This window comes from Lonchura striata, chromosome 20, assembly GCF_050655825.1.
Source record: "Lonchura striata isolate lonStrDom1 chromosome 20, ASM5065582v1, whole genome shotgun sequence".
NCBI lineage: Eukaryota > Metazoa > Chordata > Aves > Passeriformes > Estrildidae > Lonchura > Lonchura striata.
Genome location: NC_140722.1, coordinates 12,037,482 through 12,056,319, shown reverse-complemented (window position 1 = coordinate 12,056,319; position 18,838 = coordinate 12,037,482). Strand labels below are relative to the sequence as shown.

At 44.5% G+C, this 18,838-nt stretch overlaps 1 protein-coding gene across 3 annotated transcripts in view; it reads left to right on the top strand.

Annotated features, from left to right (window-relative positions):
* Window positions 1-18,838, top strand: part of PHACTR3 (phosphatase and actin regulator 3) — a 99,057-nt gene that overhangs the window by 78,302 nt on the left and 1,917 nt on the right. For all 3 annotated transcript variants that reach the window (XM_021553575.4, XM_021553573.4, XM_021553576.4), the window contains exons 9-12: window positions 12,564-12,619; window positions 16,676-16,737; window positions 17,598-17,738; window positions 18,566-18,642. In XM_021553575.4, the coding sequence (XP_021409250.1) occupies window positions 12,564-12,619; window positions 16,676-16,737; window positions 17,598-17,738; window positions 18,566-18,642 (336 nt within the window). The remainder of the gene's footprint in view (window positions 1-12,563; window positions 12,620-16,675; window positions 16,738-17,597; window positions 17,739-18,565; window positions 18,643-18,838) is intronic.

The following is an 18,838-nucleotide window of genomic DNA, read 5'->3' as shown; positions in this document are numbered from 1 at the left end:
AAATTCAGGAAGAATGTTTTCTGCATTTAAAGCCAAGCACTTACTGCACTTTGTTGGAACAGAAGCCAGATGGGATGGACAGTGTGTATCTGAAAGGCTGTGAACTGTGTAAGCACAGTCTCAGCCAGAAAAGGCTGCTTTTTTTTTTTTAACACATCCATTTTGGATGTGCCACTTTAAAGCATTTGAGAACAAAAGAATAGGGGTAAATTTTGGATATTGTGTTGGTTCTCCTCCCACTTGCCTTTTAAACCTAACCAAATTTATAGGCAGACTGGATATCGATGAGTGTCACCATGACTGTTGCAGTGAATTGCCTGCAGGATACCTAAATGGTCACTTCTCCCAGAAAATCTGAAATGTGGCTTGGTTTGGAGAAGAAAAAGCTCCTTAGTGTGCAGAGCCACAGCTGCACACACTGTCCCTGGGACACAGCACTGAGCTATCCCTGCTTTATGGAGGGTTCTCAGATGAATCACCTGTGCTTTCACATGAAGAACTTGATCATATTTTTGGGCTCTCTTCCAAGAAAACTGTCTCTCAGCACATGTGATCTGAGGAAACTGTAATTCATACCCTGCAGTTTCTGGTTCACCAGATTCTGTGAGTTACTACAGTTCCCTCCTCCTGCAGCTCTGAGCACAGCTTCTGTAGCCTGGTTCATTCAGGATCTCAATTCCTTCAGGAATCACAGCTTGAGTTTGCTGCTTTCTTATGGAGAAAACTGGGTCAGTCTAGCACAGTTCCTACATTTTTGAAATAACTTCAGAGAAAGTGAGGGGGGAGAAAAATGAAAGAAATAAATATTTAGAAAACAGGAAGTGGGGGAAGGAGAGAAAACAGGTCAGAAGAGAAGGTCACTGATTTTCCTCAATAGATGATGTGCAATTGTATCAATTATTAAAACATGACTCTAGCTAAGTCTCTCTGATTCCATTGCTTGTGCCCAGCTGGAAAGCTGCAGCTGTATAACCAGGTCTTGGGAGTACTGCAAATTTCCTTCAGTATCTGTTTTTCAGGATAATTAACTCAGCCAAATGGCCAGCACATTTCCTTGACCTCCCCAGACTCTGCAGAGTGTTTTTTTTTTCCTGGAAAGCACTCTTATTTTCTATCTTTTCCTTTAGCTCTCACATACAACACACCAGAAAACAAACAAATAAAACCAAGGACTCCCAGGTTTATAAACCATGGTTTATAAACCAGGTTTATAAGACCATGCTCATGGTTTTATCCAGTAAAATTAAGAAGAAATGGACCACACCTCTGGAAGCTGAAGACCTCCTCCTGTTGAAAGTCCACTTATGCAGAGGATAACAAGGCAACTGGGAAACAGCCAGCAAGTTGGCAAAATCCGAGTCTTAAATGATATTACAACCAGGTACTACAGTCTAGTTAGACCATTGTTTTGCAAAGATGTGTCAGTCACTATACAACATACAGGCAAGAAACAAAGAGCAGAGTAAAACCTGAGTGCCTCACTGCAGGAAAGAAAACCTCTCAAAACCAAGACTACATGGCTCACAGATGAGCCACTAGTGTCATTTGCTTGAGATGATCATATTCATTAAGCAAATTAAATTCTGAATGAATTAATACTTCATTAGTTTCTCAGAAATTATGTTAAAAAAAAAAAAAATCAAAGCCAGGCCCTCTCAGCAGTCTCTGCAGAAAACAGCTGGCCTGTTGCACACAGATCAGCCTAATTTGAGGATGTCTACAAAAGCCATATTCTGGCCAGGCTACACTGCAGCCTTGTTATAATCATCACTGGGAGTGGCTGCAGCACTTCCAAATACCACCCAGCTGGGGAAAAATCCTCCTCAGGAGAAGGTTAAACAAACCAGGACTGATGTGGTAAGGGAAGTTTTATTTATGGGCATCATGCAGTTAAGCTTACAGAAATCCCTTTCTCAGCCTGTTTACACCATGAAGGAAAAAGGTAACAGTGAATGAATGATGTGTGTGGAAATGCCAAGCTTGGGTCTAGGGGTGATGGGAGCAGGAGGCTCAGGGTTGGCAGGAGTTCTGGTGCACTGCGATGCTGGGACTTGCTGTGCATCAGCTGCAGTGACAGGAGCAGCTGCAAAAGGCAGGAAAATGGCTCTGAGGGAGGGTGTGTGCACAGAGCCAGGACCTGTCTGAGCTCTGGGAGTCACTGCCAGCTCCCACAGCTCTGCCTGCCCTTCCCCACCTCCAGTCCCTCCTCAGGCAGAGAACAACTCTGAGGACAATCATGGAGGTGGCACCATGGGATCCTTTCTGAGAGCACTCACAAAGGTTTTGTGTGGCAGCCTTGAGCATTGGCAGTGACAGTTCATGTTGTACCACAACAAATCACAGCTGTAATGTCCAAACATGATGTTACATAATTGAATTTTTACATTTTATTCAGTTCTCAGAAGATCAGAATATTCTGTTCTATGTGAAATTAGTGAGCAAATTCTATTTGGATTTTCGTGACCATAACTAAAGACAGGATCCTAAACAAAGTTAAGGAGGGTCCCAGAAAGCTCTGGGGAAAAGCAGACAATATGAGGATGACATTTTAAAATTCAAATCCTGCCTGTATTTTCCTGTAAGTTAGCCTGTCTGCAGTGGCACATTGGCATCAAGTGGCAAGTCATACTTCTCACCCTGTCCAATTTAGAAAACAAAGAAAAACAGAATTACTGAAATACCACTTGCAGAGGGAAGTGAATAAATTCCCAGAGGGGCTGCAAATCTGTTTTTTCAGACAAGAGAGTTTGCCACATTCTCCTATTCTGTAAAACAGAGATAACCACGTAGACCAGTTTTGCAGAGCACTGTGAGAGCTGCTGCTGTTAAGAAGTACAAAATTGATGATTGAGACCAGGGGACTCACACCCCCCTACAGACTTTTTGGACCACATCTTTGAGCTGTTAATGGAATTTCTCATTTCACTCTGCACTGAGAGCAGGAACACTCTTTGTATTGAAAAATCAACAGATAACCGCAAGAGAAATTTTGAAAGCGGCAAAATATTAAAAGCAAATAAGAGTGCAGTAAAGAGCAGGATTAAGAGCCTGCTGTGGGCAAAGGCTGGTGTGACTCTGGCCAGCTGAGGTTGGTGACAGTGTGAGGCCAAACTGTTGGTCTGGCTCTGCCCTGGAAAACACTGGGCCAACAAGAGTGTGCATGAGAGGAACAGAAAATGTACAGCAGATGGTGAAATGCTGTCTGCAGGCAGGGATATCCCATCCTTTGGAGAGGCTGTGTGGGTGAGTGACGGGCGAGAACTACAGTGCTTGCCTTGCCAGGGGGAGCGTTCCCAGCGAGGTTCCTGCAGCCTGGCAGCAGCTGTGCAGCCACACACACCTCCCAGCAGGGCCTGCCTGTCCCAGCAGCATCTGCAGCTCCAAAAATTGCTGTCATTTTGGTTTCTCCTTCAGGGATTACACAGAGTACTCGGAGTGCTGCATTTGCCTTGATTTACTTCAGTAATTCAGAAAGCTGCTGCTTGGTATCAAGCCTGACACTACAAAGGGTTTGCAAAAAGTGCCACAGCATGTCCCCTCCTGCCTGGAGCTGCTGGATTAGGAGGTTCACAGCTCCATACCCGCAGGTCTGGGGTAAATCCTCACTGCAAAGACACCTTGCAGAGGTTGTCACCTCCCAGACTTTGCAGATTGCCAAAGGGTCCTTGGTATGTGCCTCCAGGTGACAGGGAAGGATGTTGTCCAGAACTCATACCTCATGGGGACATTCCCAGCAGCTCACACCGGTGGCAGGAAGGGCCACTCAAATCCCTTTGGATGGAGTGAGGGGAAGGAGGAGAATTGACACCCAGCTGACAGCTCACACACACCAATACTTTGTCTGCTCTCTGCAAATCCAGCTGTGGTTTCTTCCGGTGACCCAAATCCCACAGCTGCACATTGCAGTGGCATCTGTTGTAGGGGCAACTGTTTATGGATTAAGTGCACAGTACTGCAGGATCTTAGTGCAGCCCTGAGCATCCCAGCTGAGGCCAGGGCATTCTCAGACACGTCCATCCAGGAACAATATCTGTTTGTTGCCTTCTGAAACAGAGCTAGAGCTACAGACTGAACTGACATGTCTCTGTTATCCTGTCCCTGTCCTTGCTGGCTGCCATGGCTGGAATTGCACTCCTGGCTTCCCAGGAAATTGAGTCACGAGCCTACAGACATTTCATTTTGTACGGGGCACAAAGGTGGCTGACAAGTCAGCCCTAGCCTCCCTAGAGAACAGGCATAAACATTGTATTAGGGATTGCTCAGACAGTCAAGTCAAAAATCTAGCTTTTTTCTTTTCTTACCTTTCCCCCCAATTTTCTTATTTTTTTATCATAATCCAGTTAGCACCCAGGAGCATGGAACTGTCACCAGGACAGGAAAGTCTCAGTCCTCACCACTGGGCTGAGATTTACCTCTGCTGGTTCTTTCAGACTCCCTCCTGCTGCTCATATGGTTGCTATCAGAGTAGATTTGAGCATCATTTCAGCAGTAGATTGCTTTTTCCTTTTTTTGTTCTGTGGGAACACAGGGTTCCAGAGTTTTATTCCCATTTTAGAGGAGAAAAGAAAGGGGGAAAAAAAAGAAAGAAAACCTCTTGCTTTACAATGAAATGTCATTAACCATTTTCAGTGACCTCCATAAAGTGACCAGGTCATACTCAGCACTTTGTTTCTGCAGGAAGACCCTCCAATACCCATTTTATACCCAGCCTGAAGCTCTCCTCAACCTTCAGCAGAGGAGGGGCACTGGGAGCTGTGCTGCTCACTCTGTTATTTGAAGAGTGTGTTCTTTCAGCACTTTGCTTTGCTGAGCTATTTTTAGTTTGAAAGTATTCCCCAAACCAGCTCTTTGCCCAGCTGCAAGGCAGAGCAGAAGTGAGAACAAGGTGCTGTTGATGAGAACAGTGCTGCTCACACTGACATTGCTCCTGAACAAGACACTCATCAAACTACAGACAGGGAACATGTCTTTGGCTGAACAACCCATTGTACTTTTATCACCCAAATGGCTAAATATTGTAATTCTATCACAAACAGGACAGATCCACTATCCAGCAGCTCTGTTAAACCACAGAGTGGGGAATCGGGTAGAAGAGAGATGAGGAAGCTGCTGCTTTGAAATAAGCAGTTATTACATTTAAACGCCATGCCAGCATGCTAGTTCTTGCATATTAACTAATAACTCAGATTAATTTTAAAGGTGTTATTTTTAAATTTATATTATGTTGGTCCCACAATATGCAACAGCATCCTCCAAGAGTCCTTATCTGAATGTGGAGAGAGATTTTAAAGCAAAAGCCTGCTGAAGGTGGTGGCAGGATGCTCAGCAGCTGCCCTGAGCTTTGCAGCAGGTCTTTGAACTGGGTCCGGATCTGCTCCCAGCTGTGCCTGGCCTTTCTTCCTCACACCTTGTGACATTAGACACCCAAAGGTCAAATGCAGCAGGGCTTTCACAGGTGGTGAGAGCAGTGGTCACTCTCAAGGCTTCTCCACCTGAATCCTCTGACACAGATCCTGGCTGTGTTATTGTTTCAGCCCACACAGCACTCACAGCCCTGTGCAATAACAAACCCGTCCCAGGGCAGGTCCTCCAGGGACAGTGGGTTATGGTACAAGGGTCATGCTGGGCAAGTGTGTGGTTTCTATTTCAGCTGAAATCTGAACTCTTTACAGGGCTCCTATCACAGAAATGATAATGATGGACAACTGTAATTGCCTGCTAGATGAGTGACAACATAATTAACTGAACTCTTGCTGATTTGCAGCTTTGAAAATCCAGACAGCACTAAAGGCCAAACAAATAAATAACACATGTAATTAAGGCAACATTTATAGCCTCTGTGTCTATCTGCAGTTTTCTTATTTAGATGCAAAATATAGTACATGATGGCACAGAGACACAAATATCAGGCGACTTTAAAGAATGCTACTCGCAGTATTTAGCAAACTAGCTCACCCTTTTCACACTGCCCTGAGCTCCCTACTGCCAGAGAAGGTCAGCAACTGCTCTTAGGATGATACTCCTGGATGCTGCAAGGGCTTGAAAACCTCTGCTTTGGGGTTGTTCAGCCTAGGGACACGAAGCTTCTAAGGAGACAATGTTGGGACCTTCCAGAGATTAAAGAGGATTCTAAAAAAATAGGGAGAGCAACCTTTTACATGGGCAGATAGTGATAGGTCAGGGAGGAATGGTTTCAAACTGCAGGAAGGTTGGGTTAGATTAGATATGAGAAAGGTATTTTTACAGTGAGGATGGTAAAACACTAGAACAGGTTACTCAGAGAGGTGATGGATGTCCCATTCCTGGAAACATTCAGTGTCAGCTTGGATGAGGCTCTGAACAACCTGATCTACTTGAAGATGTCCCTGCTCATCACAGGGACATTGGACAAGATGCCTTTAAAGGTTCTTTCCACCTCAAACTACCCCAATTCTATGATTTTCCTGTTACAGGAAATGCTGGCACATCAATTCCCACTTTTTACATGATCCAGGATTACCTTGGGGTAAAAACAAGTTTGTGTCTCGGTGTCTGCCTTCTAATTTTGTACAGGCAGTAACAGAGAAGTCCCTCCCACCACAGATTTACTACTACCCATAATTGTACATTGCAAGCAGGCACAGTGCAGTGCGTGGGTGACTCAAAGCCCTGGCACACGTCTTCTTTACAGCTACTTATAGGAAGGATGAAAATAAATTTCTTGTTGAATTGAACATGATGTTCTGGCAACAGAGATGCCTATTTAAGAGACAGAGCCTCCTGATGGGCAGCAGACACAAGCAGCTTTATGAGAAGTAAAACCAGGGCACTCCCATTTCTCCTCCCTTAGCCTGGGCTGTGAGAGGGATCTTTCCCACCACCTCCCTTCCCAACTCATCTGCAAAACCACCTGACATGAGGAACAATCAATGCAGCTGCTGCTGGCTACAGCTCATTTACTGATGGCTAGATTGATTGCTCCCTTGTCAGTCCAGGGCCCACAGGCACATGCACGTGTCCAAGTCTACCCAGTTCACTCCTCTCTTTGGAGAGGATCATCAGAATCACATGGATCTTACTAACACCAGCAACAGGATTCCAAAGTGGAACTTTAGGCTTCAGCTACAAATCCAAAATAAATTCAGTTTTGTGACAATCATACACACAGATACTGTGCAACAGATTCTGTGAAAAAATATATTTGGAGAACAGGAACACATTTTGGGGACAGATAAGAAACCACAGAAACCTGAGCTGTTTTTCACTGGATTCTGCTTGAATGCTTGCTTGAGTCAGCCAGGAAGGTGAGATACAGACTAAGAAGAGGAGAGGAAGGAAGGACTGAGGTATGGGAAGGCAGCACAGCCTCGTATGCACACAGGGACCTGTACCTGTCCCAAATTGGCCTCTCATCAGCCAGTCTGTGCCCCACACCTGCAAACCCTCAGCCTGTGGTGGCTTTGCTGGGATGCAGCTCCCACAAGGGACAAAGCAGACACTGCTGAGGGTAACTGTGAGGGCAGAGGACTTGGCAGCAGCTCCTGCTCCCAGGACACATTGATGCATTGCCCATCTGACAGCAGCCCTGGGTGCTGGTGACATGCAGATCTCAGCCTGCTGAGCACTCAGTCGCCTGTAACTGCCCAATATGATCAGTCCTTGTGTAAACAGTGGTCCCAAGACATTCACTCCCTTCAGGGAGAAGGAGACAATCTGGCAGTGTGAAGCAAATATTGATCTCCTGATCAGCAGTCAGAGGCATGTGTGCGAGTGGCTGCGTTCACAAACGTGACCTTGCTCCAGAGGGGAAGAGCCATTTGTGGCTTCCCCCAGACTCCAAATCCACATCTGCACTTGTGCTCATGTCCAGCATGATCCTGGCAGGGCTCTGATAGCAGAGGGAAGCCTGTTTTGCTGCAATTGCACACCACACACGTTCACCAAAGGAAAAGGCAGGCACCACAGCTCCCCTGCCCCTCTGGGAGCCGAGGGAGCTCATGGAGTCAGAGGATTCCCATGTGCACCTTGGGAAAACAAACACCTCGAGGCCATGTGCAAACTCCGAGCACCTGAGGTGCCTTGAGACCCAGCTGGCTGTACCTGCAGGGTGTTCTGGGGAGAAGCACAGGTGACTGAGATAACTTGCATTGACCTGCTCCTCTCACCCCCAGGAGGAACACTGGGAGAACATGGGAGCAAGCAAAGTCTTTGGCTTCTCAGAGATTATAATAAATGTATGTTATCATCTCTCTGAGCCCAAATGACTGGAAAAAGCATTCTAAAGGTAGAATGTATTCTGAAAATACACCCAGAACACTCCCCAAGCTTCAAGCCACTGAAGAATACCTGCTGCTTGAAGGTTTATGCTCACTTTGCACAGAACAGCAGTAACAATCTTTGCAATTTTTCTGAACATGAGAAATAGCTGCACATAAAGTGTTGTATCCATCCCCTTTTACCCCCACACACTTACTAGTTTCATGTTCAGCACTCACTGCTGCTCTTGACATCTCTTGGTTCAACTAACAGGGAAGCAAAATCCTGGACTGAGCACTCTTAATATGAGACCATGGCAATTCCAGTGACACTGTGGGGGAAGCTGGACAGAGGTAGGACCAACCTGCAAGTAACTCAAGCATTTTCAAGACCTTCCCCAAAAGAGCTCGCCCCACAGCTACCCAGAGGGAGCACTCCTGCCTCACCAGGCAGCACAGAAATGCCCAAACCTAGGTTTTCATAACACCCAAGAACATAAGAGCATTAATTGGCTGTTTTTCCCAGAAGCAAGAAATAGCTATCCAAACCAGCTGAAAGGAAATCATTACTGTCACACAACAGAAGTGGTGGATTACGTGAGTGTTCCCCATGGAGCTCGCAGTCACCTTGCTGAGGTGAGTCCACGTGGGGCTGTAAGTCCCTGGGTGAAAAAAGAACAGGAATGAAAAGCACAAGACTCACCCAGCCAGGACCACGCTGTGTTGCAGCAGTGCTGGAGCCTCCTGTCCACCTCAGGCCTTCCAATGTCACCTCCAGCCATGGCTGCTGGGCAGCACAAGAGCCAGGCTGGCCCTGGTGAGCCCTCCTCACCCAGGGGCAGGGACTGCGCTGGATCCACAGGAAACGAGGCAGAACTCTGATTCAAAATCACCTGCCTCATACAGAATTCTCTCTGCAAAATCCGCAGGGACCATCCATAATTACTGAGGGCTCAGCCTTCACAAAGGCTCCTTCATGGCGGGCGCCTGTTTCATCCTCCAGAACCTCACACCAGTGTGGTTCTCCCCTGCTCTGCAGTCTGCTGGTAATTGTTATTCAGCTGGAGTTTGTTTCCTTTGAAGATGAGATATGAGCATCCCTTCTGTGGTTCCTCAGTCTCTCCGTGACCTGTTCTGGCTGTGCTCCTGGCGCTGAGGGGAGCCGGGGCCACGTCCCCAGGCCAGGTGTCCCTGAGGTGTGGTGGCATTCCCGAGGGATGGACAGTCCCTTCTGAGGGAACACACCGAGCTCAGCACACAGGGTGTGTCAGAGACAGGATTTCAGGGAATTCATGAAAAAAATATCCAGAATAGAGCAGCTGTTGCTCAGAGCCTGCAGCACATAGAGGAAAGCTCACCCAAGCAGAGGCACAACCTCACCTGAAATGGTTTCTTACATTAGAGCTCCTTCAGGAGGGATTTTCACAGGGGTGACCGGTGCTCTGCTGATTCCTCAGAAGATGTCTGTCCTTGCCTTGCTCTGGCTGCCTGCAGGCAGGTCCTGCAGGTGTTCCTGGGGCTGCCAGACCCCGCTGTGGGGTCCCCCCGCCATCCCCACAGCAGCTCGGGCAGGGCGGGCTCTGCCCTGCAGCGGCCAGGGGGTCTCACTCTGAGGGGGACCAGACAGGGCAGCAGGGTCCCTTCACCAGTGATAAAATGTCACAGCACGTGTCACACTTGAGATGGCCACGATACCCAGAGTGTTCCCATACAATTTCAGAAGGCTGCAGCCCACACAGAGTCCCACCACACCTCTTCAGAAGGCTGGGTCTGCCCTTGGTGTTCTTCGGCCCACCCTTTTATCCCCTCACGTTGATGCGTTGCACCTGTGTGCCCTGTTCCTGTGTGGCTGCTCAGCACACCTGGGCACTCCTCTCTGCTCTCTCCTGCTTTGCACAGCTGAGCCCACGGGGGGTGAGGCTCAGCCACAGCCCACCGTGGTCACAGCAGAGTGTGTGCCTGCAGTGAAGTCCTGCAGAAAGGGGGGCTGGAGCCCCAGGGGCCCCCGGGCCAGCTCAGCAGAGCGGTGTGGCCCCACGCCCTGCTCCTGACCCGTCACTGTCAGGGCATCTGGAGCCCTTCACCTTCAGCAGCTCCCCAGGCCCAGCCACCCCACAGCAGAAAGGAAGTGAAAGTTCTTTCTGGGCACAGAGAGGCTTCTCCTGAACAGCAGAAATTACAAACAGACCCGAAATGTCCCCAGACCTTGATAACAACATTGTCAGAGGTTTTTGCCACTTCTCGTTTGATTGTGATTCTTGCTGTCCTTGGTGTTTTCACTCTGTCCCCACCTTCCTGAAACCCTGTTAGAAATTTATTTTTAACCAAAGTCCGTGTCTAGTCTTGTGACTGTGACGCAAAGTTTGGAGTGTGGTCTGTGTCTCTGAAAAGTCCAGGATAAACCCCTGCAATGCTCTCATGTGCACATATTCCTGTGTTTGTCTGCACCTTTGCCTTCTGCTGGGGGTATGCTGAGGGTGTGCACAGAAAAATGAGTACTTACATGTATTTATCAAAGCCAAAAGGGACATGGAGTTTAAATAATCAACCATCATACATATTATATATAAATACAGAGCATTTACCCAGAATCACAGAATATTCATATACATTTGCATTCTCATACAGTTCTAATAATTCTGTTAGGCTTTTAATCTCATAGTTTAAAAGGGGCCTCTGAAATCTAATGTACAGATTTGGGAGAATCTATCAATCTCACATGGCAGGGCTGTAATTAAGAATGTCTGAGAGAGAGGCATATGAGCAGCAGGTCAGGTGGACCTTTTGTTTGCAGAGGAGTTCTCCAAGGCGTTCTATTACAAAATGCACTTTATCTGTTTCAAACAAAACCTAGCCAGACTTGTGTAATTTCTGATACATGCATGGAAATGAGGGAGGAGTCCAAGGGAAACACGAATTTGAAATACTAGTTTAAAGCCTTTAGTTTCAGCATCATTCCTGTTTCAGTTGGGATTATTGCAACTTCTGCTGCTGGAGTATCTGACCCATAGGTCAGGAGAAAAGCCTTAGGTGATACAAAGCTTTAGGAAGGGAGAATTAGGCTGTAGGTGTTTCTGCACAAGAGCTCACCTATCTATATTTTCTGTTGGTGTGAATTTGGTGCAGTAGTTGTGGTGCTTCCTGTTACCAAAGATGAGAGTTTTTCCAGAGAGTGTAATTATAAAAGGGTGGTCTGATAACATATGACCACAGAGCTGATTTGGAAGGTATATTTGGGTAGGGCTTACAAAACAAGAAAAAATTAGGATTAGGTGATTTTACTGTTTTTTTTTTTTTTTTCCCCAGTGTGTTAACAATTCATTTTTTCCATATTTGATAAAATGTAGACCCTGTAACAGCATGACTTTATAGTTATTCACGTACATGCCCAGCAGAGGAATAACTGCAGCAGTTTGCAGTGTGGTCCCTGCTCTGAGTGTTTCTTTGTGTCTGTAACTTCATCTCCGGCTTGGCAACATCTGCTGGGAGCAGGGGATGAGAATCCTCAGCCTTGCCAGGAAAGCATCGGGAACTCTTTCCCATCTGCTGGCTGGATTCTGACATGAAATGTGTGTGTGAGTGTGTGAGTGTGTGTGTGCCTAGGGGAGGGCTCCAATTACCTGAGATCTCTGCAGATGCCCCAGCGCCTCGTGGGGGAGGCTCATTTCCAATGCGCAATGAAATCGCTGTGGCACCGATCATATGATTTGAGGAGTCAATCCTGAGGCAGCACTACTGAAAAGGGGAGGTGGAAGCAAGACACTCCGTGCAGACAGCCGGGCTGTGAGCAGCACACGAATTGCACTCGGCAGGCAGGAGCAGAGCTGGGGGATGAGGACTCGGGAAATCACAGAAAATCTTCATTTCTGCCCAGCCTGCCTCTTGTCAGGATGCTCCGCTGGTGCGAGTAGAGAAAAGGAAACGTGCTGCTGTGTGTGATTAAGAGGTGAAGGCAGTGATAGAGGCAGAAGATCACTGTGAATCTCCTTTGATAACCACCTTGAGAGTGAATTTTTACCTCTGGAGAGTGCTGGTTCCAGCTGACTGTCTGGAAAGTGTGATGAAAAGGATGCAGGTTCCGAGGAAGCGTTTCACTGACAGCAGAGTGAACTAGAGGAGAACTTTTACCTGCATTCCTGGCGTTTGGGAAAAACAATATAAGAAAGAATTCTCTGCCAGGATTCTTTTTTTTTTTTTTCCTTCTTCACGAGTCCTGGAGAGAGATTTTGTAGTTCCCTCCTGAGGAAAACACCAACCAGAAGTCAGAATTCTACAGACTTTCCAAAGCACAGGCATGGTACAAAATGTGATTTTGGTGTTTTTCCGCAGGCGACTCAGCCAAAGACCCGCTGTTGAGGAGCTAGAAAGAAGGAATATACTGAAACGTGAGTATTCTCTTTTTCTAAAATATTTTTTGTATGTCTGTTGAAGTTAGTGATTGCATTTCCAGAACATATTATTTTGGAATAGACAAATTAATTCACTGGGATCATTTCTGTACCTAAAAGTTCTATTTTTTCACAAAGACTTGCAATCTGAGGACAAAAAGAACCGTTCAGGTTCAGGCTTTCAAATAATTTTCATTCTGATCCCACTGTTACTGGTGTCTGAGAGGGGAATACAATCCTAGTGTCACAGTGCCATGAGAATTGGAGTGACATTTCTCAAGACATGGATTTTCAGGGCAAACACTGAATAGCACTGGCAATAGAGTGGCAGGGGGAAGCATCCTTGCAGAGATGTGATTCTTCCCAGGTCACTTTGTTCGTGTCACTGGAGACCTTCCAAAACCAAGTCAAGGATCAGCCTGAGATTTCAGAATTATTAGAGGGACAGTCCCTGGCCTGTTACAGGTGCTGCCACAGGGGAGTGTTCTCAGCATCTCTCAAATTCACAAGGCAAAACTTGCAACTCTTTTCCTGAGTGTTTCCAAGGGATCAAACAAGTGATGAACATAATCCCTTCCCTTAAAACTGCTGAATTAGGGGAAGGTGAGAGACAGCTTTGAAATTGTCTCCACTATGGATCTCAAAAGGGGGAATCCATCTGCTATTTATTCTCTTTAGCATTGAAAGACAAAATCCAGAGTGATGTGAACTATAGGTTCTCATTAAACAAGCATAAGAGATAAAGCCACAGAAATCTGTCACACAAGCAGTGCTGCCTACACTGTGTGATTTGTATTTAACCATGTGATTGTAATTCACTAGGCGAAAAGTCATCAGCATTGTGTTACCTAAAATTTTGTGTCTCAAAACTTAGTGATTCCTAGGGAAAAACCTTATGCTCTTGCCATTGAAGAGATTTGGGATTTCATTTCAGTTTCACACAAAGGGATTCCACAGGCAGTGTATATTTAGCAGTATTTTCTGTACAGTTCCAATGCACAGATCACACACAGTAAAATGAGCTCTATTTTGCATGTGCACAGCTCAAGGAGAAAAAGGAAACCTCTTTGCAACATGAGTGGGTGAACTTGGCCAAACTTCACCTGTCATCTACCAGAGAGGCAGGAAAATGCAGTAACCCAAGATCCTGAGCTATGTGGAGACAGATTTTCAAGAGTCAGTAATGAAGATCTCTGAAAATCTGGTGTGGTTTTTTTTTTTTTTTTTTTTTTTTTTTTTTTTTTTTTTTTTTTCCCTGGCTAAGGAAAAGCTGATCTCCACTGAAAAAATCTGTTCCTTTGTGTTTACTTTTTTGAAGTGTTGCTGGTTACATCCTTAATCTGGGTTGAACTGACCAGTTTTAATAATAAAAAAGTTTGAATACATTCATATAATAAGCTTAGAGAGAGATAAAGCAGAAAGAAGATAAAGCAGAATTAAAGATACTTCCTGAATACCAGCTAAACATACTGGTCTAGATTTGTATCTCATTTAAAGAGCTCCCAGCATGGAGCAAATTTATTGACTTCTGTTGAGTTGCTCAGGCTTTATACAGGTTCAGCTGGGATCAGAACCACTTCCATTTTATTTACTTCTGCCATTATTATAAAAGCTGAGCATCCTGTATAGCTGTAGCAGTATAAAAGCCTTTCAGTGAAATCCCCACAACCTCCTCCAGCTGTAATAAGGGTTTGTGCAATTTTAAGTTTTAATTGATGTTCATAATTGGTACTCCTGTCAGAAGTTCTTTTATGGACTCAGAATTCACATTTGTACAACTCTGGTAAAAATAGAGAAGCATATTGCAAAGTACAACCACTGTAACTTTAAAGCAAATCTCAGCAAGATTTCAAAAAGTGATTTCTTATCTCCTTTAGGGAGTTGTTTCTGAGATAAAAGTAATACTTAAAAAGCAAACTTGAAAGCCAGCACTTTCTTAAAATTTTGTTGTAATTTTTTGGTTTGATTTTCCAAGTCCTTTAACCATAGAAACACTGCTGGCTTCCCACCAAGCATGAAAAGCAAATGAACTAAACTCACAGCCCAGGTGTCACCTGTGTCCTTGCTGAACAGAAAGCTGAACTCACAGCCAAGAAAGCATCTCTTGAACCCCACTGTGCAGTCCCTGCTTCATTCTGAACCCAGGGAGATGCTTTAGTGTCACACAGAGCTCAGAATGAATTCCAGCTCTGCACAGGCCCCCTCAGCACTGGGAGCATCTCTGCTGAGATTTATAAAGTCAGCCCTCAGCAATGAATGGATCTGTGTGGGCAGAAGGATGGTGATGGGAAAAGCCTCTCTGGGCTGCCTGAGTAACAATTCCTGAGCTTTAGAATTCCTTTGCCAGCATTGAATATCAAATCTCAGTTGTTTTTTTTTTTTTGTTTGTTTTGTTTTGTTTTTGGTTTTTTGTTTTTTTGTTTTTGTAAGAGAACTATTTCTTTTATTTTCGGAGCTGGAAATAAGCACTGAACCCAAGTGAATAGAAATAAGTGACTACACATTTAGTACATTTGCAAAAGTATTTTTTGATCAGAAATGTTTATTTTTGGCTTTTCTTTGGGAATTAGAATTGTAGAATCACAGAAGGGTTTGGGTTGGAAGGGACCTTAAAAATCATCATGTTCCAGCCTCTGCCATGGGCAGGGACACTCCACTGGACCAGGCTGCTCCAAGCCCCATCCAATCTGCCTTGAAGGCATCCAGGGTTGGAGCAGCCACATCTTCTCTGGGCAGTTCTTTCACTGCATATCACATCACATCTTTAAAAGGCACTACACCACAGAAAATTATCTCTTTTTCATAAAACAAGAATACAAAATAGGAATATCTACTCTAAAATGGATGAATTAGAGCTGAATGAATAGCCTCTTGCAGGTGTCTCTATATCTAAGAATACCCTCTACTTTTGAAAGCCTGTTCTCCTTTTACACATTGCAGACTGAAATAGCTGCTCATCCCTGACACAGCACTAATTTTAGCTGACCTGTTCTCTTTACATTTTGTGCCTCGCCACAGAATTGTGTAATGCAGTGTAATGCAGCACATTATAGCATTTTAAATTCATTTGATTTACATTTCTACCCTAGCCAGGTGGAGCTATGCACTTCTGTTATTTTAAATAGATTTGATTGCATCTCAGTGTCATCTAACGAGTGCAAAAATCAGGGAGAAAAATGCTTCATTGTTAAAAATATCTTGGAAATCCATCTGCAGTGCTAGTGGGTTTTGGAGGCATAGTAGAAATCACGTGTGTGCTTTAACACTGGAAATATCTAATGCGAGTGGTATAATAAACCTCACAGTAGTACCCAGAGATTCCCTGAATGGTTAAACCTTTTTCTCTGGCTCTGCAGCTTTGTTCAGGTCACGGGCTCAGGCCTTAATTTAGTAACAGATAGTACTGGGAATAGAAAGGCCATTAACTCGTTTCCTAAGGCAGGGGATCTATGTCTCAGTGTTACAGCGCTCGGCGCTATTTTTAGAGGCAGCGTGTAGGAGTTCTCACGGCTGGAATGTTAATAGGCACAACACACAGAGCTCAGAGCAGAGCTGTGCACAGGAACCCTGGCAGGAGGAAAGGTCTCATGCCAGGGAAAGCCAAGGTGCCAGCCAGTGCCACGAGTGATGCAGCCTGAGAGAGCAGGGCTGAGGACACGATGGGCTCTCCCTGGAGTGCTGCAATGAGCATCTGACAGCATGAAAGGCTCCAGCAAGATGGAGAGTAAAAAAGGATGATTGATCAGCTATGGAGTGTTTTTGATCAACTATGGAGCGTTTTGATTTTCCTGCTGAAGTTTATCCGAGTGGAGCGTTGGTGTGGCTGCTGTTGTTTCATTAAATCCCCGTGGAGTTCAGAGCTGACATTGGCACCACCACAGTGTCCTCACCGAGAGGTGACTCCGTGCTCCAACACACACCAGAGATGCACTGAATTACCAAAACACACAACTGCCAGCTGCTCGTTGGGCTGTGCTCCTTGTTGCTTGGAACTTGGGAAAACACCAAACTTCTTCATGAGGAAAGTCATCTTTTTTTTTATATTCTCTGCAGAACGAAATGATCAAACGGAACAGGAAGAGAGGAGGGAAATCAAGCAGAGACTGACAAGAAAGGTAAAATCTTGCAATACCTCCTATTACCTTTTAGAAATTTAGCAAAATTCCTATAATATCACCCTATATATCATATTATAATATAATATATATCACCCTATTATAATATGATATAAGCCATGGAGTTTATTACACAACCTCCCTTAATATTCATCCTCCTCAGCAGTGTCTGGTAATATCAATTATAGACATACCTACCTTGTCTCAGCTAGATGAGATTTAGTAGAATATTTACACATAAACTTACTCAGAAAATGGGTATTATGGCATATTTGTCAGCTCCTTTGCTGGTAAAGGACTTTTTTATTCTTTGTAGCAGAGCTGACTCCCTGCTGAACACCAGGTCTGCTCCCATAGTACATTTCTTTTTGCATTCAAAATATCCTCAGAATAAGAACAAGATCTTGTTGTTCTGTTCTTAGAAATCCCTAATGGAATTACAGACCAAATATGCTGATAACTCGTTCAAGCTAGACTGAAATTTTTACAGTGGGTCTAGTGTTGAGAATCTCACACAGACAATCTGTGTGAGAACATCCTACAGCATCTGGAATCATCTGGAGATCATAAAAAATCCATCATGATTCTTTACATTTTGAAAATATATTTTATCAATATCTGGGTTAAAATATTTTCTTCTTTTGTCCATTATAAAGGCACTGTAGCTCCATTTAAACCATTATTACTCTTCTAGCAGTTCTTCAAATGGTAAAATATTTCCCTGGAGTTTCCAAGGGTTGGGTTGTTTTCATATTTGTAAATGCACACTGAGCCAAGATGAAAAGAAGCAAATATTGCATGTTTTTACTGATTCTTTTGTTATTAACCCTGGTTTTATTTCACAAAACTTCTGAATACAGCTTAACCAGAGACCTACAGTTGATGAACTGAGGGACAGAAAGATCCTGATTCGGTTCAGTGATTATGTGGAAGTGGCAAAAGCACAGGACTATGACAGGAGAGCAGACAAACCATGGACACGACTGTCAGCAGCAGACAAGGTACTGACACAACCACAAAGTTCTGCTTTCTCCTTACTTTGTAATGGTACATCACATTCTCTACAGACTTGAACCTCTGCAACATTTCATCTCTGTAAACTTTACCAAGATTTTTTATGTTGCAATCATACCAATGTCATAAAAAAGCCTATTTAGTACTCAAAAGGCTTTTACCCACCCACCCAAAAAGGTGTCTCCCCATTAAGGGACAAATGGGTTTAGAGGACTCATAGAAAAAGACCAGAGCACTTCTACTCCAGTAGCTGCTCTCCCAAGCTCTCTAAAATGGTGAATAAGCTATTCCATAGTAATAATCAGAATAAGGATTTTATTTTTTCCTTGTATGTACTTTTTTTAGCCTTTTCCTGGTTTTACCGTGTCAGTGTTCATGTTACAATTAACAAGGCAGGTTTAAGAAAGTGACAGCTCTGCACATACTGGTGGCACACATCAGGAAGTCAGGGTCAGAGCTGCACCTTTGCATTTGTGACTGAAAAATGGATCAATTTCTTGGCAGCTTCTCCTAATCCTTAATAAATTTTAACTGGATTCTTATTAAATGTGAGACAACCAGCTCTGAGGTGTTATTCTGTCAGAATTGCTTCTAGACAGCAGTGACCCTGTCAGCAATCAATACCAAATGAGAAGTATTGTGTCACCAATCCATACAATCCAAATATTCAGCATTTCTACCAGTATCCCAGAGTGCTCTGCTATACCCAATACTTGGTTCTTCTACCCCAGAAAACTGTTCTGCTCTGCAGGTCTAGGATTTTGCTCACAAACACAAAATTATTTGTTTGTGTTTTTCTCTTTTCAATTCCTAGGCAGCAATTCGAAAAGAGCTGAATGAGTACAAAAGTAATGAAATGGAGGTTCATGCATCGAGCAAACATTTGACAAGGTCAGTTTTCCAGCTGTTTATTTCTGCTGCCTGCTAAAAACTCTTCTTGACTCCTGAACCTGTGGATTTCACTCTTACATGTTGGATGTGGGAGAATATGCAAAGGGAGGTTAATATTAAAAGAAAATTGGAGTGTTTCTTTTCCTGAAGAGAGCCCAATTTTCTGATTTTTTTGGGGGGATTTTATTAGCACATA